General features: G+C 38.5%; 2 protein-coding genes across 3 annotated transcripts; both read right to left on the reverse strand.

Moving 5' to 3' along the window:
- Window positions 1–4,009: 4,009 nt before the first annotated feature.
- On the reverse strand, window positions 4,010–8,630 carry LOC113510456 (ecdysone oxidase-like). Its single transcript, XM_031910191.2, is given in 4 exon segments — window positions 4,010–4,543; window positions 4,545–5,609; window positions 5,989–6,119; window positions 8,305–8,630. Coding segments are annotated over 4 exon segments (1,755 nt in total). The 5' UTR covers window positions 8,330–8,630.
- An 8,079-nt stretch (window positions 8,631–16,709) lies between these two features.
- LOC113510336 (ecdysone oxidase-like) lies at window positions 16,710–22,170 on the reverse strand. 2 transcript variants are annotated; one of them, XM_052897322.1, is made up of 4 exons: window positions 22,106–22,170; window positions 19,445–19,539; window positions 19,012–19,142; window positions 16,710–18,333 (listed from the first exon to the last, which is right to left on the reverse strand). In XM_052897322.1, coding segments are annotated over exons 1-4 (1,821 nt in total). In that variant the 5' UTR covers window positions 22,108–22,170; the 3' UTR covers window positions 16,710–16,740. The 2 variants fall into 2 exon arrangements, with proteins under 2 accessions (XP_052753282.1, XP_052753281.1); XM_052897321.1 differs by having other exon boundaries at window positions 19,427–19,539.
- Window positions 22,171–23,440: the final 1,270 nt, after the last annotated feature.

Genomic DNA, 23,440 nt, shown 5'->3' on the forward strand with positions numbered 1-23,440 from the left:
TAATGTAAATTATGATATATGTATATAATGTTTACTAATTAATTATTATGTCTGTCACATGTCGAAATTGAAATGTTATGTTTAAATGTTAATCATGTTGTGTACACATGTTTTTGAATTATAACCTAGCATTAACACCATAATTATCTATATATAAACCTAACAAAAGGTTATAATTTGTTATGTGTGCCTTATTAAAATAAATAAATAAATAAATAAATAAATACAATAAATTTACATATTAAAAAATGTCAATAGAAGGGGTAAAAAATAACGGACGGAAGGAGAAAGTTTCTTGAGGTTGTTTGAAAAAATTATGCTGAGTGACGGATCTATTGATGGACATTTATAACCGCTTGAGTAGAAACGTAACTATAATGGTTTTATGAAATTTCCATTGAAATTGATAAAAACTTAACGTAAATGAAAGAGTTCTGGGTGGACGAAGCTGCAGTGAGCAGTTAGTTGGAATCCTTCCTAATTCAAAAATGTCCGACTAAATTTATTATTTCTAGCATTTTACTGCTAATAATCGTCATAAAATGTAGCATATACAACACGCAATATTTGGTATGGTGAAAGATATCTTACAATATATATGGGTTCACTTCCGTTTGCCTTTCATGAATTTTACGACACAGCACATACAGTTGCTAACTTTATTCAATTGAGTACAGTCAGAGAGACACGACCACTCACACTACTCAGTCTACGCAAACCCGAGCAATTGTAGAATAGTTTGAATCTGTCCTATCAAGGATTGTACCCTGTACATTTACACAAAGCAACATACCTACACACCACTGAGTTACTAGGTTCCCAAAATTTGTTGTTATTAAGTTGTTGTTAATAAGAGCTCTTTTTAATTTTAGACAATATTTACTTTAATAACTTCTATTAGTAAAACAAAATCTTGACGTAAGTATTTATCATAGACTGTTCTTTTTACTTAAGTACAGCAACGCCAGACAAGAATGGGATGCAATTTTAGCTGACTATGCTGCTTGTATGTATATTTGCAAGTAAGAAAAGCATGTATCATGGATTAATATAATTCTTTTATCATTAATCTGTTACTATTTATTAATTATGTTTGTAAAATATGCTGGTTCTTGTTGTATATAGGTATTATTTAATTATATTAATTGTAAGATAAAATTGTCGTCTGTTGACTTGACGTATTGTATGTATATATTTTGTTCTATTTCAATTGTTTATTAATTTTTTTTTTTATAAAAAAAAAAAAAAAAAAAACTATAATATATGTAAAAAGGTTAATTTTGAACAGTTACTAGTAACAGTGTCCTCTCTTTTACCAGGTCCACATAAGTTACTAACCCAATTACTAGCAGTATACCCTATCAGGTTAACTTTTTTCGGTCTCTGGAGACCATCGCCATTATTGATCGACTTAATGACAACTGACCTGCCTTCAGTCTCAGTTACGTCCTCTATAGGTATGTTGCCAGTGTTAACTAATGGTTTATGACGTGTTATCATTATATTTTTACTCATAAAAAAGTGCAAGAGCTGCAAGCTTTAAGACTGTAGACAGTTATTAAAAGGAATACGAGATATTACGGCCAGTAACACTGGATAAGACAATAAGCGCTTTTATTCGTGCACGATTTATCGTGAACTTCCAACGTGGAAGCACGAACTATTGTGCAGTTCACGATATGTCGTGAAAATGATCGCTTTTATACTTTGCTGTGGACGTCCACGATATCGTGAAATGTCGACGTCATTTTTTTATTATTATAGATTTATTAAATTTACATATATGTATATTACTTTATTTGTTTAGGTAAAATCTTATAATTTAAATTGGGATCAAATTTATTTGAACCGATTTTGAAGTAATTTTGAATCTTTAGTTCTGTTGACATTACTAACTGTATGTAATGAACCGTATGTAATGAATGAAGGAGGATTCATGTTATTTTCTTTTGTTTTTTATTTTTCTTAATGGGTGAAAACAGTGAGCCCTCCTGAGCCAACGGTATACAATAGCAGGGCTCCAGTGAAGTATGATCTGTGAGGATGAAATAGTTATGTTAAACAATTTACGCATCGTGCCGAATTAAACAATAATTTTTTACGATAATTCCGAGGGGAACCGCTTAGAAGTTGACCTGATAGAGTATATTGCTAGCATGTGGCAGACAGACCCTATTCTTAATAATCCCTTTCCTCCGGGAGAAGAATGTTAACCAATCGTTGCCATATGGTCGACCTCCTCGCGGTTCCCTCTGGAAACTATCATGGCTAATTCCTGATGAATTCGTCATGATAGGCTAACTGGCCTGTTTTCATTCTCATCGATCACCCTTCACTGGTGCTCCGCCAGCGTATCCCGTTAGCGCAGGCGGGGTTACCATACCATTTTCACCCATCAAAAAAAAATCGTTGCCATAGTAGGCTGCTCATTACTTGTTTAAATTGCCGCAGTAGACTTGGTGAGTATAGTGATTTATATCGAGCCTTCCTTTTTCCAATAGTTGCCACGCTTGGTAGACGGATTGGCAACCGCAGTTTGGCTTTGGGTGGGACGCTGCTGCCCATTCTCTTTCCTGTCCCCCACCGCCCCATAAGCTTCCTTAGTCGCCCCGGGCAAGGAGGGGGTGGCTTATTCTATACCGGGACCTACACGACTAACCTTTAATTATCTTTTAAATTACGTTAACCACACTTTTAGTGTCAAGCAGAATTTAATTACAATTATCTACTATCCATTCGAAACATCGTATACAACTAACCCTTAAGTCTTAGGAGAGGGGTCTTTAGTCAGAGGAATTATTCAATGGCCCACGGCCACTTTCTATCATCGTACGGTTTTAGATATGTTTTCTCCCACGAACACTCAGGTTATGGAATAAGCTCCCTGTCGAGGTTTTCCCAAGAGACTACAGCATGGGGTTCTTCAAAAGATGCATTATACACCGGTCATGAACCGATACGACAACATAACCTTCAAGAAAAGAGTATATTCCTTTTTAAAAGACCGGCAGCACACCTGCAATGCCGCTGGTGTTGTGGGTGATCATGGGCGGCGGTAGTCACTTACCATCAGGTGAGCCGCATGCTCGTTTGCCCCCTGTGTTGTAAAAAAAAAATGCAAAAATTACGCGGGCACATACCGATGAGCTCCGGAACAGACTTGTGTCCGGAACAGACAGACTGAAATCGAAACTTCACTCGATCAAGTTTCGATCTGGGGCGAACGCAATCTTGTTCACTTCAACCCTAAGAAGACACAAGTCTATGCATTATCGCAAAAAAGACACCGTTTGTCGTATTGGGCGGGGGGGGGGGGGGGTGTATTAAATATATATTTCCATAACTTTAATCTTAAATGATATTATCAGAGACATCTGTTAACTATTTCACTATGGTAAAGTGAACAACCAATATATCCACATCTTTACCTAATATATTTGTGTCTTACGTACCAAGTGTAAACCTACCTGTCTATTCATCAACATCATGCAGTATATGCTGAATCTCTTGGTGTGTAACTCGTTATTGTAATTAGCTCGCAAAAAATGTGGAGGGAAGTTTTGAATTTAGAACGTACCTATTTTTACTTATAAGTAATTATATTTTAAAATAAATTATAACTGGCCAATCTCACATACATAAAAACTTTTTCTCGCAATAATTTTTGAGTGACCTAGTATATTACAAATACAATTCAAATAGACGTATTTATGCTTATTTAGGTGTTAAGTATTTGACCTTGATAATGGGAAATGGAGCCCTTTTATTTCCACATTGGATAAGTCGATACACATGTTTTTTTAGTAACTCTTCTATGATGGAAAAATTTCAGTTGCTATAAATAAATCTTTAATTTGCATCACACACGAATACGATCCGACGAAGGATTTTTATTGTAGAACGGATGTGAAACAAGTATTCGTATACTCATTCATTCAATAAATACAATAAAACTCATTAGAAACAAAACACACGTCATAATTTTTTATTATTTTTACAAATGACGACATTAATCAATATTATCCTCTAGAAGGAAGTCTGCGAGCCTCTCGCCGAGCGCGATGACGGCGGCGGCGGGGTTACCGCGCGGCAGCCGCGGCAGCGCGCCCGCGTCGGTCACGCGCAGGCGCGCCACCCCGCGCACGCGCAGCCGTGCGTCTAGCACGCGGCCCAGCGCGTTCGTGCCCACCGCGTGACACACGGTGTATGTTAGGTGGCGCGCATAGCAGCGCCAGTATGTGGCCGAGTCCTGCTGCTGGCTGCTGCCGGGGCAGCCTTCTAGTTCCAACCGCACTAGTGACGCACCCGCAGCCTTGAACACCGGCGTTTCCATCATCTGCTCAATAATCCGAATACCGCGTACCATCTCCTCCACATCGCGGTCATCAGACATATAATTAGGAAAAATAGCAGGCGCTTGAAGCGGGTCCACGCTTGCCAACCGCACCGTACCGCTAGACTTTGGTTGCAAAACTATGGGCGATACCGTTATAAGAGCATAATTTTGATTAATTTCACTTAATTGATTAATCACAGAGTCATAAAATTTTCAGGTGGAGTTTGAGTTCGGGCCCCCCGATTGCAAGCAAACCTTTATCTGCATACAGATGAATGTATTGTGTCGTCGGCAACTCACACTCGGAACTGTTTCCGGTGAGCTGCCGTTTATCAAAATCATAGCACAAAGTGTTCATGAAACTAACTACATCAGTAACGCCGACAGATCCACCTCGAGTTAATAATATACTCGCTAGCGAACTATTTTTTTCAGTGGTATTCAAAATATCTTTCAATAAATTTAATTCTTCTTTTACTTTAATAAAAACTGACACCAGCGCGTGATCTGTCATATTATTGCCTACTGGCAGATCTACGCGAACTGGTATACCCATTTCATTTAAATGATCAGCAGGACCGATGCCCGACAACATAAGTAGTTGTGGAGTGACGAGAGCCCCCGCGCTCAATATAACCTCCCGCGACGCATAGAGTCGTAATGTAGCATTAGAAGGTCCATGAACGACCGTAATGCCACGAGCCACATTGTCATCGTCTATGATGACTCCTGTGCACCTGGTGTACTTGGCCACTTTCAGTTTCCTCTTCACATCGTCTCTTCCGAGATATCCTCGTGCAGTACTCATGCGCTCGTTTCTATATGTATATCCAATAATTCGAGAAACTCCAATTTGAGATACCCCATTGACATCAGGATTACGAGGGAAATTAAGCGCTTCATATCCACCAATAATTCTCGAATGCCACGGATTTTTAGAGTCTTCGAAGAATCCTATCTTCATAGTACCCGTGGTATTATGATATGGTATGGAAGATGCGGGAAGAAGATTCAAATCTTGCAAGCCCTCGTAACGCAAAAAGTAAGGCTCCATTTGTTTCCAGGACCAGTCGGTGATGTTCAGCTCGTCGAAGTCGTGTCGGTTACCGCGGACGTACATCATGTAGTTGATGCTGGTGGAACCCCCGAGACCCTTGCCGCGATGGGCCTGGCATTGTCTGTTCTGTGATGACAGACACGACACGTTGTTAGAAATTGTTTTATATTGATAGTTCATGGCTGGATTCACTAGCGCTGCGAATGCAGCTGGTACCTGTATAAAACAGTAATTGTTTGGTATATCTACTAGCTTTTATTTGCTACTTTGTCTGCGAGGGATTCCATAGTTCATATCTACTTTTATGTACCATAATTAAATCATATTGTTAATCAGTTAAATTTAAAAACATTTTATCTTTTCTTTTATTTATTTATTTAACTCTTGTGTAAAAGATGATCTTAGCACTAGGAAAATCTCTTACAGACTACCTTTAGATAATCGACAGAGACCAGATATTTGCTTATACTTAAATACTTTTATAGATTCACTAGTTATGGAATAATTCAAATGCCTGTGTGATGTGAGCTTGGTAAGCTGTTGTGAAGCGAATTGATGATGTCATATTTAAACAAAGTTAGACTACATAACATACCCAGGATATGGGGTCCGGGTCTCCGCCCGCCTCCACGAGCAGCACGCTGGCGCCGGCGAGCGCGAGCCGGGCGGCGACCGACGCGCCCGCCGCGCCCGCGCCCACCACTATGTACTCGAACTCCTCGCCATCTGTACCGCCAAAACAGAGCCAGGGCATTACGAAGTTGATGATGGACAATGTACTGTGAACGGACGAGACAAGCAAAGTTGAACAATATGCAAGAATTTCTTTGGCTTCCTTATAGTCAGGACAATATAGCCAAGTTCAGAGATTATCTGTTAAGCCTATCATGGCAAGATGTTTTAGATAAAGTAGATATAGTTTGTAGGTAGTGAATTTTCAAGATAACTTTGTGACGTAGCATGAATTATAGTTTCCATTTATAAAAATAAATATAAGGAAGAATATTTCTGCTCCTAAATGGTTTATTAAAGGATACAAGATATCGTGTAGCAATAAAAGAAAGTTAAGACATATGTCTTATATGTATGTATATATTACGTGTATATACGTAAAAAACCTAATGGAAATATACAATGTTTTAAACAGTATACTAATATAGGTTGACTAGTATAGAATGCTATTAGCATTAAGTCCACCTTTTGCACTATATCTTCTTTTGGTCAATAAATAAATAAACAGTAAGTTGTTGAAAAATGCATATATAATAAAAAAAAAAAAAAACTAAGTCCTGTGCTGACATAATAGCACCTATTAACATATATTATTAATGAGTCATTAAATCAAGATATATTTCCTGAAAACCTAAAGAAAGCCATTGATTGAAGTCTTTACAAAAGAAAGGCAATAACTAAAATAATTGGCTTTTTACCGACCTATTACATTATTGTCGCATTTATCAAAAGTGTTCGAAATCTCTCGTCATGAGCACGGATATAAGATGATAACACTCAGAAGGGGTATAGGGAGGGTAACCACGGATCGAAGAGAAGCTGCTACTCATTGATACTGTCGCTGGCAACGAGAGTAGGGAGAAATCACGTTGCCAATGTGTGGTCAAAAATAAATAAATTTGTGTATGCATATTATCATGGGTAAATATGACACGGTCACTTTCTACCATTGTACGGCATCTTCATACTCTACAGGTTATGAAATGAGCTCCCTGCCGAAGTTTTCTCAAAAGACTACAGTATAGGATTCTTTAAAAGGGGAGTAAAGAGGTTTCTTCGGGGTCGACAACGAGCGGCTGGTGTTGCAGGCGTTCATAGGTTACGGTAACCGCTTACCATCACATGAGCGGTATGCTTGTATGCCACCTCAGTGGTATAAAAAAAATATAGACTCAGTGGACGTAAATATCACGTAACACATTGATTTTAAAAGAGTAACCGCCGAATCTATTCTAGTTTCTTATCAGCAGACATTTACATTCGGAAACTATATTAGAGTCACAAACATAATAGAATGATAAAGAGGTAGTAAACAAGATTAAGTAATAGAATTAATCTGTCATTATTTACTCACTATTAATATACATTTAACTATGAGTAGTGTTTCATTAGGACTTAAGTCAATATTACAGTCGCATATACCATACATACATCAATGTTTATTTATTCACCTTGCTTACGTAAAGACAACAGACTCAAAAGATTAACATACATAGTGAAAATATATGAATAAACACAGTATCATGGTTACGTTAGGTCAATGTTGATGTATAGAATCTTTAAACTTATGAATAAGGTACTCATAGCTCAGAAGAAGTGTATAAGAGCGACTTGTGGATTAAGACTTACTGGTATTGCAGGGGTTCATAGACTACGGTAACCACTTACCATCAATGCACTTAACCATATTTTAGGAAATTTAATAACCCGGTCCTCCACGCCACAACCCCTGGCAGAAGCCGGCGTTTAGGGCCTCAGGGAGAGAAACCGACGTGTTATACCGGCAGTATCCAAAAGTGCCGTTTTCTGTATCTTTACTTGGAATTAGCAACCTTGGAATCCCAATCGTCTGAGCTATTGTTTCACACTGGTTAGAATAAGACCGTACACCGACAGGACGATTGTAATGATTTCGGTGCATGTAAACCCCACATTTCGGTCACCTCGTGAGCCAAGTCTAGATACTTACTCTTCTTTCCGGTTTTGGCTTTCATGAGGTTCTCTTCATACGGCATGGTGATATCCACTAAAAATCCCTTGATTTTTGATTGAGGGATCACGATATTATTATTAATTACATTTAATTTTAAATTCTTTAGGTAACTTCTCAACTTTAAATATAATTGGGTGTAAGACAGTCTAAGATAGGTCAAACGCTGATATAGATGCCTGTTATTACCTGTAAGAGTCACTCCAACAGGCATCGAGAAGCTCGGCAGGAGAGCTCCCGCAAACTGGGCGGTGCCAAGAACTGACAGCAGTAGGAACACCAACCTGACGGTAACAAACAAAAAATATTATCTTACATTTAGCTTACTCTTATTGTTATCGCTATTGTCATAATAATAAAATCAACGATGGTTTTAAATAATCAGTTTTAGAAATTATCTACACATCATGACCTATGAATAAATATTTTTCAGCGAGAACACTTGCGTCAGAGAACAAATCCACGACTTCAGTTGGCGTCTGAATGGGGTGATACTAAAACTTTAATACTGTAAAGCCATAGTTACGTTTTTATACTTCCAACTTGATAGCCATTTTACGAAATATATCTTTTCCAATTTCTGGTAATCTAGAATTCCTAGGTAAATTTATCATCTATTCTTAACTTCGAGCGATATATCGAGTCCAGAGTAAAATTGCATCGGAAAAATTAAACGTCCTTCAAATGTCATGAAATACTTCACGCCTGGACGGATTTTAACACTTTACCAAACACAAGTCGAACAATGCGTGACGTGTGTTTAATTTCGTGTTGAATCCATTCACTAGCAGCGCAGGACTTTATATTGCAATCTTGCAAGAATAATTGTAAAATATTAATTATTTGTAACTGAAAATCTTTAATCTTTAAACGAGCTATGAGAATTGTCGATGATTCCAGGCTCACAAGCAGTATCAAACCCTCAAGTCTTAGGAGAGATTTGCTACGATATATTTCCTCTATTATACTCTGTTATGTCCATGTTATGTCAAGCACAGCGCACCATAATGGAGCAGTTCTTCGCCCAAATATAGGCATAATTTTTTCCTTTGTATATTTTTTCTGCCGATTGTAAAAGGATTTTGTTTGAGCTTATGAGGTGGTTATTACAATATATGAAATTGTCCCCCTGTAAACCAACGTCACAACACTTAAGCTATAAGCTTAAGCTATTTGACTCGAGATAAGAAGTTTTATATATATGATTGTTTAAATGGTTTTAATCATCGGGTTCTTTATATTTTCTGCCATGTCAACCATCAAGTTATGCTCTACAAATCGCAACTCTGGCCCCACATGGAGTACTGCTGTCTTAAATACCAGGTTGAACCCTTCGACTCATTGCAACGACTAGCTATGAGAATTGTCGATGATCCCAGGCTCACAAGCAGTATCGAACCCTTAAGTCTTAGGAGAGATTTATCTTGTTACTCTGCGTGTTCTACCTCTTGTACAACGGAATGTGCTCAGAGGAATTGTTCAATATGATGCCCACAGCCACTTGCTACCATCGTACGGTTCGCCATATATAGGGTGTTCATCCTCATGTCCTACAGCCTCAATGGTCGCGTACTGCGCGGTTTCAGAGATGTTTCCTCCCACGAACACTCAAGTTGTGGAATGAGCTCGAGGTTTTCCCAAGAGCTTACAGCATGGGGTTCTTCAAAAAGGGGGTAAAGAGGTTTCTTCAGTGTCGCCAACGCACGCGTAATATCTCTGGTATTGCAGGTGTTCATAGGCTACGGTAACCACTTACCATCAGGTGGGCCGTATGCTTGTTTGCCACCTCAGTGGTATAAAAAAGGTCGCACTGTCATCAAGAATAGAAGCATTATATTAACATGAGCACGACAATATTACCGCAAGGGGCCGCCACATTCCGCGCCAGCGCAGCCGCAGCGACAGCGGCAGCCGCCCGCCGCCTGTGTACTTGGATACTCACATTGTTTTCCTTGGCTGGAGAAGGTTGTCACTGTACTAAGCGACAGCCGGCACTCACGCTATATATTATATATTTGCTAATTGTGACGTAACATAGGCTTTAAGTATTTATTTATAACTAGTTGCGTTGGTTTCGTCCACGTGATGATAGATAGTAGATAACATAAGTATTTTGGTAGGAAAAGTATTGTTAGTAATGATATCTAACAGTTCTCCGATTCAAGGACGACCGTCGGGCGCTTAGGCAGCTCGCGAGAGGGATAGCACTAGCCTTGATTATTTGCCGCAATTTCTTATTGCAGGCTCTTTAGCTAATTCGTTTGAAACTGATGAAGAAGGACTTTATATATCACATAAGTTAAGCCCCGCAAATTAAAAAAAAAACAGCCTCAACAAGCTGTGAAGCTGAAGAAAAGACTAGCATTACCGAAGACTGATGCAGGGACAACCAACGTTAAGAGGGGGGAATGGGATTGTTGGTAATGGAGACTGAGAATCCCATTGCTAGCAATATATCCAACCAGGTCGACCTTCTCGCGGTTCCCCTTGGAAAATATCATGGTTAATCCCTGATGAATTCATCATGATGGGCTAACTGGCCTGTTTTCATTTTCATCGATCACCCTTTACTGGTGCTCCACCAGCGTATATCGGTAGCGCAGGTGGAGCTTCCATTTTCATCCATCAAAAAAAAAAACCAACGTTAAGAAAAAGAAATTATTTACTGAAAGAATATATTTACTGATCCGGAAACGAGTCAAAATTAAATAATATTTAGGCAGTGTCATTTACTATATTGTTGTTGACTCAAGCAGGCAATTATCTTGCTAATTAAGCGGTATAAGTTTGTACTGATGATATCGGCGTCAGGTCTCGAGTTCGATCGTGAGGAGCTATTACAGTGGTATCAGAAAGTTCTTACCAATAATATAAATCCGGAATTATTGTTTATACTCGTTAAAGATCAGTAGATTTATTCTTTATTGTGAATCGCTGGTCTGTTTTCAAATTCATTCCAAAGATTGGTTTTGCGTGGAGGAAAGTGCCTTGAAAAACGTACGGTGGAGGACCGCCACTCATTCAGATAGTTGGGATGGAATTTTAGTTTGTGGCGTGTTGTACGGTGGTGAAAATCAGCAGCAGGTATCAATCCGAACAATTCCTAATAATTTAAACTTACTCCTCAAATCGCGCTGATTTGTGTATGTGAACTATTTAGTTAACAATACAGTTAATAATGCAGTATGTCTAGGATGCTAAAGGAATTGTTAGCAATGGAGTTTGACAACCCCATTGCTAGCAATGTGCCTTATTAGATCAACCTCCACGTGGTTCCCCCTGGAAACCATCGTGAATAATTCTTGTCGAATTCGTCACGATGGGCTAACTGACCTACTTCATCCTCACCTGTCATCCTTTACTGGTGCCCCGCCGGTGTATACCGATAGCACGTGTGGGATTACCATTCCATTATTATCCATTAAAAAAAATGCAGTTGTCATATAGTGATTGAAGTAACTAACCAATCCTTTGTTTCTACAGGATGACGAGACTGTACCCGGTCGAGTTAAAAATTTCTTATCGCGTCGCTTAGTTCTCGGTAATACTCATTGCGCAGAACGCTTCTTTATACACAATATTTCGTAAAATATACAATCCTTTTTCAAGAGCATATCTCTCGTTAAAGTGGCATTTATTACGTCGAGGTATGCACCTCAAACTGGAGGCGATTACAACCAACAGGTGGCAAGATTACTTAATTAGTTTTAAAACTGCCGTCAATGATGAAATATCCACATGGAAAGCAGTTACCTAGCTGATCTTAGCGGTGAAATAAGATTTCCGTAATATTCCTCCGGTTCTGTACCAATCTAAAATTTAATAACTTTTTTTTGTATGTGATTGCTCTTGTTCTGTTTTGAATATTATTGATATACATTTATTGATAAATGATATAAATCGCCAGAGGGAGACTTTGTACAAAAGTCGTTTGCTTGGGTACCTCTGTACCATTCGTATTTCAACCGTAAAGCAGTTGTGTTTGCATGGCTGTGTTTCGGTTTGAAGGGTGGGATATGGCGTGAATTTACAGGGTACAGAGGAGTAACATATGAGTCCTCAAGAATGGCAACGCATGAGGGGGGGGGGAGTATCATGGGCGAAACAGTATACTCTGGTATGTCCATGGTACTGCTCATGTCTATAAGCGGCGCTTATCGCTTTCCATCGGATGGGCCGCCAGCTTGTTTGCCATTTAAAGTTGTATAAAAAAAAACAAAACGTTTGTTACAATAGATCTAATTTAATTTAATGTATGTAACAAAATCTATTCTTAAATGTAAAGTAAGCACACAACAATACAAATCTTTCCTATTTATAATATTAGTGTAGATGTAGAAGTGTAGATAGACAAAAATTTAAAAAAAAAACAAAGCCGTTAAATAAAAACCTTACAAACACATCTAATATTCGTAAGTCTAAAAGCTTGTTGCAAACTAAATTTGAAATATATTAATATACAAAATAATATATAACTGCATGTCATTTTAAGAATAAAATTGTCAGTTACAAAATAGATGCTCAAAGTAAAACAATTTCACCAAAAATTTATTAAAGAAATTAAATTATTAAAAAAGATTTTACTGACATTATAAAACAGAAAATGAAGATATGTACTTTATTAAAACTAAATTTTGAACTGTTTGTTTTATATATTTAACATAAAAATAATTAAATACCACTAAAATCTTTTAATACTAAATATGAAACAAACGAAAGTTGCATCCCAACCATTTGGACGAGTGGCGGTCCTCCACCGTACGTTTTTCAAGGCACTTTCTTCCACGCACAACCACTTTTTGGAATCAACTTCTAGCAGCAGTATTACCGAACCGATACGATATCATATCCTTCAAGAAAAGAGCATATTCCTTTTTAAAAGGCCGGCAGTACACCTGCAATGCCGTTGGTGTTGTGGGTGATCATGGGCGGCGGTGGTCACGTATTATCAGGTGATTCGCATGCTCGTTTTCCCACTGTGTTGTAAAAAAAAATATCTGAACACTGATTTGGCATCCATTTGTAATACATTTGTACAAAAATTATGGTTGTCGGTGACCGAGTAGCCGTCGCCATTGCTGTACTGCATGTACTGTTCGCGCATCGCGCTGAACTCCTCCTGGCCGGCCGTGTCCAGCACTGGTCACAACACAAATAATATACAAATATACGGAACACAGATGATTTAAGTTTAATCTATCTCGAGCAAACTTTAAACTTTTTGAACTTCTATATCAGGCAGCTCGGGTGCCGACGTGGGAGCAAGTAAAGAAGCACCTGTTCACGAGTATAACGGACGAACCAGCCATCGTTGTGTTCAACCGTATTATAAGGAGCCCAACGACTATATGTGTCAGAAATAATTGTTTTGACCAAGTAATCGTAGTGACCTCTCCTCTCACGGGCAGAGTTGTTGTTAGTCACAAATTAAATTTTCCATACAATCGACACCTACGTAATACTTAACAACTTTGTACATAATAAGTGTATTTTATTAGTTTTACGTCAGCACTTTCAAATAAGAAATATTAATTAGTCGATGGTGCGTATTGAATGAACGAAATAAACACAGACATAATAAATATCAATTTTGTACAACAAATACATTTTGTATAAATGGTATTATATTTAAGTAGGTGTTAACTATTTGGCCTTGATGGGAAATGGGGAGAAGAACCCATTTGTATCTGCATTGGAAACATATGTTAAGGCGCTACATTCGTACTTGACCGTGGGCCATATGGAAGTCGCTTTATTATACCTTAATCGCGATGACAAAGAGTAGCGCTGTGCAGAGTTGTTCCGTCGAAGAAAAGGGTTCGGAAGTTGATTGTTGAAGAAAATGTAAATGAATACATTTCGTAGTATAGGTACAAATAAATATAAAATAAAAAAGAGTTGCTCGCCAGTTGGTAGGCCATAGGTTATATTTTTTATGACAATAAAACCAGATCCTTCTTAAAGTAATGGTATAATGTGTTTGTTTCTAACCTCTTTCCATCGATCGTCATGAAATTTGGTTTACACGTAGTATTTTGGATGAAGAAGGAACATTGGCTACTTTTTATACTAATTTATACTTGTCTCTTTTCATCTCTTTCAACTCATCAATGGTAAAAGGCATTAATTACTCCTCTTCCTAAAGTTGACCATCCTAAGGAATTTAAAGGTCTGGAGGCCAATTCTCGTGCATTCACCACGAGAATTGGCCTCCAGACCTTTAAATCGTGCATTCAAATCAATTACGAAATTGAGAAAAGTTCGAATTCGAACTCCTCCTGTAGTCACTCGTATTTGGGTCACTGCGACACACATGACGAAAATATATTTTCGTATTTTATCTTTTGTTTTATATTAAAAAAAGTGTAATTAATATTTTGTATGAACTCATTTGTTAATTTGCGTGGCTCATAAATGGTTCAAATAAAGTGTTTATCTATCTACTTGAAGTCGTAATTCAGGTGGAGGTAAATAAATAACGTACGTATATTTGGCATTTTTACGTATTACCCATCGGCGATATTTATTTTATACTGCCTACGTCCCTTTAATACTAACTTTGTACATGAGAATGATCGTCACCGAGTAACTGGTAGGTGGATCAATGTCGACCCAACTGACTTAATAACAAGTCGATTTTCTAACCATTTGACTAATTAGTTGATTGGGTAGGTGTGATGATAGGTTAATTAATGAATTGATTGGCTGGCGATTTTTTTTACAACACAGGAGGCAAACAAGCATGCGGCTCACCTGATGGTAAGTGACTACCGCATGATCACCACAATACCAACGGTATTGCAGGTGTGCTGCCGGCCTTTTAAAAAGGAATATGCTTTTTTCTTGAAGGTTATGATATCGTATTATTCCGGAATAACTGCTGCTGGAAGTTGATTCTAAAGAGTAGTTGTGCGTGGAAGAAAGTGCATTGAAAAACGCATGGTGGAAGACCACCATTCGTCCGGATGGTTGGGATGAAATTTTAGTTCATGGCAGGTTGTACGGTGGTGAAAATCAGCAGCAGGCATCAATCCAAATATTTCCTCAGACCACTCCGCATGCTCAATTCGGTAGAAAATGCACAGAAATCCAACATCTTCATGCAGTTTCAGTGAATTGAGTCGGACAGTAAGGCGCTGATCGTCAATAATTAAAAACAATTCGAGCCGCTTGACTTAAATGTGGTCTAATGGAAGGAGCTGGTCCTGTGGCGCTTATGCTCATTAGGTTAGAACGGAATTCCATATGTGGCCTAACTTGAGCTATACATAATTTAAGGCGGTGTTCCGGCGTAAAATACCGTCTCACTCTACTGAGCACTCTTAACTTTTTGGAAGCTATCTTAGCTTTTTCCTCCAGATGACCGCAAAACTGCTAGATATATCAACGCCAAGAACCCCTAGACTCGACTTATTATCAATGGAAGTGCCCTGAAAGTGACGAGATACAACAAACGGCGTCTTTTTTGCGGTAAACGCGCAGACTTGTTAGGGTTGAATTGTACAAAATTGCATTCGGGCCAAATTGGAACTTGATCGAGCGAAGTTTGGAATTCAGACACAATCTGTTCCGGCATTCATCGGTATGTGTCTGCGAGATCTTTGCATGACTGCTATATAATGCATCTCCTGTACTGTCATCCGCATAGCAATGAATATTACTGATCTCTGTAATATATTATTAATATGCAAAAGAAACAGGGTCAGAGATAGTACACAGCCTTGCATGATACTAGCATTTAAAGGTTTTAAATCAGAGCATGCTCTGTCGACTACGATCTTAATGCTACGTTCCTTAAGAAAACTGACGACCCAAACTACATAATTTTGCAGGCAACCCCAGCGCTAATTCCAAAACTACCTTGTTTTGAAATTAGTGCTTTATGCCACAGCCGATCAAAGGCTTTCGCGATATCCAGACTAACAGCTAAAGCCTCTTTCTTACTCTCGATTGCCACTACCCATCGGTGTGTTAAATAAACCAAAAGATCACCAAAAAAATTGACTGATTGACTGGCAAATAGAATAATTGACTGGCTTGATTTTTTTAATGGATCATAATGGAATGGTGATCCTGCTTGCTAACGGTATGCGCTGGCAGGCCATTAGCGAGGGATGACAAGTGAAAATGAGAAGGCAGGTCAATTAGCCCATCATGATGAACACACCTGGATTTCAGTACGATAGTTTCCAAGGGGAATTTTTCCAGGTCTTTTAATGATTGTAAGCAAAATGACAAAAATGACCTAAATTTCTATACCATAGTTAATATTGGGACAAGCTGCATCGTCTAATTATAAAAATTACATCATTTTTTATCAAAAAGATTGCAAGCCAAGTCTTTTTAATACTGTATTAAAAAGACCGGTCTTACAAGTCATCACTGTAGGCAACGTTTAAAAAATGACCTATTTGGATGTAGAAAATAATGGATGAATTTGGATTACTAACTGAAGATATTTTTGTAGCAGACTGGACACAGAATAAGTACTCGTGCCGATTAAAACTTTTATTAAGCTGTATTAGATTATAAAAGACAGAAGAAAGTCCATACTGTGTATCAAAAATAATAAAAATTCATTTCATAAACAATTTTCTTTTATTTCAACAAGTCATGTGACCGGTATTAGTTAATATTATCGTCTAGAAGGAAGTCCGCGAGCCTCTCTCCGAGCGCGATGACGGCGGCGGCGGTGTTGCCACGCGGTAGCCGCGGCAGCGCGCCCGCGTCGGCCACGCGCAGTCGCGCCACCCCGAGCACGCGCAGCCGCGCGTCCAGCACGCGGCCCAGCGCGCTCGTGCCCACCGAATGAAACGTGGAGTACGTCAGGTGGCGCGCGTAGCAGCGCCAGTACGCGGCCGAGTCTTGCGAGCTGGAGGGGCAGCCCTTTAGCTCCAGCCGCATCAGTGACGCGCCCGCTGCCTTGAAGGTCGGCGTCTGCGTCAATTGCTCAGTAATCCGAATGCCGCGCACTATCTCCTCCACATCGCGGTCATCAGACAAATAATTAGGGAAAATGGCAGGCGGTTGAAACGGGTCCACGCTTGCCAACCGCACCGTACCGCTAGACTTTGGTTGCAAAACTATTGTCGATACCGTTATAACAGCATATTTTTTATTAATTTCACTTAATTGATTAATGACAGAATCATCTAATCCCATGCGAATTTTGATTTCGGGCCCCCTGATTGCAATCATACCTTTATCTGCATACAGATGAAAGTATTGTGTCGTCGGCAACTCACACGCGGAACTGTTTCCGGTGAGCTGTCGTTTATCAAAATCATAGCACAAAGTGTTCACGAAACTAACCACATCAGTAACGCCGATAGATCCACCTCGAGTTAATAATATACTCGCTAACGAACTATTTTTTTCAGCAGTATTTAAAATTCCTTTCAATAAATTTAACTTGTCCTCCACTTTAATAAAAACTGACACCAACGCGTGATCTTTCATATTATTGCCTACTGGCAGATCTACGCGAACTGGTATACCCATTTCATTTAAATGATCAGCAGGACCGATGCCCGACAACATTAGCAGCTGTGGAGTGACGAGAGCCCCCGCGCTCAATATAACCTCCCGCGACGCATAGAGTCGTAATGTAGCATTAGAAGGTCCATGAACGACCGTAATGCCACGAGTTACATTGTCATCGTCTATGATAACTCCTGTGCACCTGGTGTACTTGGCCACTTTCAGTTTCCTCTTCACATCATCTCTTCCGAGATATCCTCGTGCAGTACTCATGCGCTCATTATTGTATGTGTATCCAATGATTCGAGAGACTCCAATTTGAGATACCCCGTTGACATCAGGATTACGAGGGAAATTAAGCGCTTCATACCCATTAATGAGTTTCGAATGCCATGGATCGTTAGACTGTTTGAAGAATTCTATTTTCATAGTACCCGTTGTATTATGATATGGTATGGAAGATGGGGGAAGAAGATTTAAATCTTGCAAGCCTTCGTAACGCAAAAAGTAAGGTTCCATGTGTTTCCATGACCAGCCCGTGATATTCATAGCGTCGTAGTCGTGCCGGTTGCCACGGACGTACATCATGTAATTCGTGGTGGTGGAGCCCCCGAGACATTTTCCGCGGCTGGCCTGGCAAGCTCTATTCAGTAATGACAAACACGACACGTTGTTAGAAATTGTTTCGTACTGATAGTCCATGTCTGATCCATATAGCGACAAAAATGCAGCTGGTACCTGCAATAAGCAGTCATTAGTTGGTATATATCTATTAGCTTCTGTTCGCGAGAGATACATACGTATTTATTTTTATAAACCGTGTTAAGGTTAAGTTAGATATTAGATAGGTTTTATCTTTTATTCAGGTATATGAATACCTAACCATATAACGATATGAAGTATTAATTTTAGGATTCTATAAAAATGGTACAAAGTAACTCTTATGGTGTGACTTCGTCTGTCCGTCTCTCAGTCAAAACGCTTTCTCTCGGCAAGTACAAATGTTAATTTTTTTTATTTTTGCGTTTACGTCGCCCACTCTAAACTGACGGTAACAATACTTTTTGTAGTCGATCACATTCACTTCTATCCTGGTTTTGTATTAATTTTGAGACTATTGAAGTTGCTGTTGTGAACAGAAAATTGCTTGTTACGTAGTAGGAAACTTGTAGACACAATTCCCCTGATAACTAATGACGAAATATATATATTCACATTCATCGACTTATTCATACTTAAAAGTGTTATTTTTTTGCTAAGTAAAATGCACATGTGACAATCTAAAAAGCACTAGAGGCTCCGACTCTTTTTGTACACTATTGAGGGAAGAATATCTTCTTTACGATTATTTGTATTCATAATACAGAGTCTCTTCAGTCATAGAGGTGTGTTATAATAAAAAAATATATAGCATACCCAGGATGTGGGGTCCGGGTCTCCGCCCGCCTCCACGAGCAGCACGCTGGCGCCGGCGAGCGCGAGCCGGGCGGCGACCGGCGCGCCCGCCGCGCCCGCGCCCACCACTATGTACTCGAACTCCTCGCCATCTGTACCGCCAAAACAGAGAGCCCATCATGAAATTTTTTCCAAAATTTCAAGGCCGAAATAAAAACAAATTTGATGCTAAAATTACATAATACATATATGTTATAAAATATTAAAAATTTTAAGTTCTCGTTCTTTTGGCCTATTGCGGTAGGAACTGTGCTGAACGAAATGTTACACTACATTTACTAGGCCGATTTCAGTACGAACAAAAATTAAATTTAAATATTTAAAATATGACTGTATGCAAGACCGTCTATGATAGGCCTAATGCTGGTGTAGGTACCTAGTTCTCGTATATTACCTGAAAGTGTCACTCCAGGAGGCAGCGAGTGGTTCGACGAGAGAGCTACCGCAGTGTGGGTGGAACCAAGAACTGACAGCAGCAGTAACACCAACCTAGCGGTATCAAATAAAAAAATATTGTTTAACATTTAACTAACTCTTTATTTTGTCGTTGAGTATCGTTACTATATAATTTTGTTTCATTTTATTTTATTACAATATCCACAGCTCTTAAAATCTATAATATTGTATTGTTATTTCTAGTATTTATAGCCAATTGCTGATTTTAATTTAAACAACTTAAAGCATTAGCTGACGTCACACAACGTTGTGTATGCACAGGTGCCACACGAGTACATACTTGACAACGTACAAGTGGTTTGCTCCTGACCAGGGAGAGAGTTCATGCAATAGTCGTATATTCGAACAGATTTCTCTGCCGCCACTACATGCTTCGTGTCCTGTCGCGAAGTGGCTGTATTCGTACTTGGCAGTTTTGCGGTTTAAAGAATGGAATGTGTGTAATTAGAGAATACGGTAACATAACATCTTAGTGTTCAGGAATGGCGACCTAAAATCGGTCCTATATGCGTCGCTACGCAAGATATTTTTTATGGTATGATAATGGAATGGTAACCCCGCTTGTGCTATCAGTATACATTGGCGGGGTCCAGTGACGGATGATAGGTGAGGATAAAGAAGGTTTGAATTCATGGCGAACATCAACAAAGTCATTAGTCATTTATTCAAAAACAAACCAAGGATAAACATACAAAAACCAGCATCCAAACTATAATAATCACCTGATAAGATATATTGCTAGCAATGGGACCGTTAGATCCCATTACCCTTTCCCTCCAGGACTAAGATGTTATGCCTATGTACCTAGTAATCTAATGTTGTAATTTAACTTTTTTTTTTTATACAACTTATAATGACAAACAAGCTGACGGTCCACCTGATGGAAAGTGGCAACCGTCGCCTATAGACATGAGCAGTACCATGGATATAACAGAGTATGCTGTTTCGCCTATGATACCCCCCATGCGTTGCTATTCCAGAGGACTCATATGTTATTCCTCTGTACCCAGTAAATTCACGCCATATCCCACCCTTCAAACCGAAACACAGCCATGCAAACACAGCTGCTTCACAGTTGAAACACGAATGGGACAGAGGTACCCAAACAATCGACTTTTGTTCAAAGTCTGCCAAATAGACAAAAGTACTAAAACGCGGCTTTTATATAAAGACTCATTCTGATAAGACTACGTCATGTTTCTCTTTGCCTCATAAGATAATTTTAATACTATATAAAAAAGCTTTTATAATAAACTAGCGACTCGTCCCGACTTCGCACGTGTGTAATATTTATTTGTGTAACTTTTTAACTATTTGACACATTTAAGTAAAGCTGTTATTTTTTGTGTAAGTAATGCACTAATATCTATACGATTTTAAAATAAACCGCCTATTTAAAAATTGTTTTGCTTGGTATTTAACAATTGTTTCTGGCCACATATGGCTTTTACACGTTCGCAAGGCGCGTGTGCAGTGGCGAGTGCAGATGGCACTCCGAACCTGCGAGAGGGGAGCGACAGTGTGTCGACTCTTCCTTATGGACTTCGGTATACGCCCAAAGGCGCCAGAACGGCTCAGACCTCGGTTTAGGCCGCTGCACTTTGACCCCCGTCGAGGTACGAAGGGTCGGTTTGTCGTAACGAGCGAGGAGGAGAGATAGAAGAGATGCGCTCAGGCACAGACCTGATTGTGCGCGAACCTGATGTGGGCGCGTTTATATAGTCCCACCTGTGCCCCTTACCACCGCGCCCCGTTTACTATATCCGCACAGCCAGCGGCAGCAGCAATGCAAACATTTTACTGGCTTATTGTTTTTATTTCGCACTATCTCCTGACCAACTGCATCAATTAACATGTAGTCAAAAGAAAACCTTATCTTCATGAAATTATCATTTTGATTTATCTATTTGTTTTTATAAGAATTTGTAAAGTAAACGTCAAACCTGTATCCAAACTTAATCTTGTAATATTTATTTTACTTTCAACATAAAGTCTATTTTTGGCTGAGATATTAAATTGAGATATATGATGTTGCGGTCGCGGTAAGGTTAAAAGCAATGGACATTTTTGCTATATATAATATTTTACTTTTTTATTTTAAACCATCCAGGCAGTGCATGTCATACTTATTATAGAATTTTTGCCGACTTCAAATACATTTATTATTGTAAAATTGATGTACTTAGTAAAACAAAAAGTAGACTACAGCACTCAGGGATGATATACCTTTCTATCAGTAAACGAATTTTTAAAATAGGATCAGTAGTACCGGAGGTTATCCTGAACATCCAAATTCACAAATTTATAGTACAGATTTTCATTTCATCACGCTTCTATCGTATTTTCAAAAAGTTATTGTTACCTGTTAAGAAAAATTGGTATTTTGTTTATTGTCCAAAAGGATATATATTTATAGATTAATCCCATAGGAATTCTATCAAAACTAGTTTAGTAATTTATTTTTTTAGATCAAGATCACTGGTTTAGCCATAATTGAATTCAGATTTTTGTGGAATACATAATTGTTGTAGTCGGTTGATAAATGTTAGAGAGCGAGCGTAGTCGCGGCCGCCCGCTGGCTGTCCACTTGTTTACTCACATCGTCCCCCTGATCACCTGATCACTGTATATCGTCACTGTTACAAACACAACGTTTTATTAAAGTCACTACACTGAGTAACACTCGCCACTCACTGTCTATATATATATATATTCTTTTTTATACCATAATAAAAGCAAAACAGCAGTTTGTTTGTACATTTAATATTTGACTAATATTTCCCCAACCCGAAACAATGTTTTTTTTTAATATTTCTGCCTGTCTCTGTTTTGAGTATTACGTAAAAATGCGTGGGTAAACTTTGACGAGACTTACACTTATGTATTGAGCAATATCATTACGCTATTTCATATAGGAGCTGAGCAGTTGAACACTATACTTTTCAAGTTTACTGCGTATCATTTGCAAATATGAATGGATTTCGATGATATTGTTGCTAATTTATTTTATAAGATTCAAGAGTAAGAAATAATGTAGAAAACATAGGAAATTATGAAATATATTAAAATGAAATGAAATTGTATTGTCATAAAAACATGAATGTAGTTTAAACAAGTTACAGTAGTTAGTTTAATATTATAATTTTAAATAAAATTTTAAGAAAGTAATCCGGCTCGACTTCTCGCGGGTAGATCGTATATCAGAAAACAATATAAAGCAAATGCCACTTGCTGATAATGTTTTATTTTATGCAACTTAATATGGCAAACAAGCTGACAGTCCACCTGATGGAAAGTGGTAACCGTCGCCTATAGACTTGAGCAGTACCGTGGACATAACAGATTATACTGTTTCGCCCATGATACATTCATGCGTTGCCATTCCTGAAGACTAAGGTTTTTTTAATGGGTGATAATCGAATGATTACCCCACCTGTGCTATTGGTATACTCCGGCGGGGCACCAGTGAGGGATGATAGGTGAGGATGAAGCAGGTCTGTTAGCCCATCGTGACGAATTCAACAAGAATTGTTCACAATGGTTTCCAGGGGGAACTACGTGGACGTCGACCTAATAGGGCATATTGCTAGCAATGGGGCTAGCAAACTCCATTGCTAACAATCCCTTTCCCCCCTGAGGATTAAGTTTGTTTTCCATAAGTGAAAGAATTTTTAAAATTGATCAAGGAGTTTTTGAGTACGTTTTAGATAAATATGGCGAATATACAGGCAAAAGGAGGTTAATAAAATTGATGTATTAAAAGGAAACAATTTTTATTCATATATTTTTTTGTTGTAAACTTTTATTTGAATAATGCAACAGCTGTGTTCTCAGGTGAAATTGCATCCTGAATAGAGCGATAGTTTCATTAAAAATGACGATCCAAAAACGCTTATTATCAAGCTTACTTGAATAAAAGTTATTTATTATTATA

The sequence above is a fragment of the Galleria mellonella genome, unplaced genomic scaffold (genome assembly GCF_026898425.1).
Source record: "Galleria mellonella isolate WM207_F2 unplaced genomic scaffold, CSIRO_AGI_GalMel_v1 utg36, whole genome shotgun sequence".
NCBI lineage: Eukaryota > Metazoa > Arthropoda > Insecta > Lepidoptera > Pyralidae > Galleria > Galleria mellonella.

Bases quoted from the DNA above. Each gene is read 5' to 3' on its own strand.
- LOC113510336 (XM_052897321.1), bottom strand. The intron at 19,143-19,426 runs GTACCTACACCA...TTGGCGGTACAG, and splicing joins AGGTAATATACGAGAACTAG to ATGGCGAGGAGTTCGAGTAC. The intron at 18,334-19,011 runs GTATGCTATATA...TGCTTATTGCAG, and splicing joins ACCCGGACCCCACATCCTGG to GTACCAGCTGCATTTTTGTC.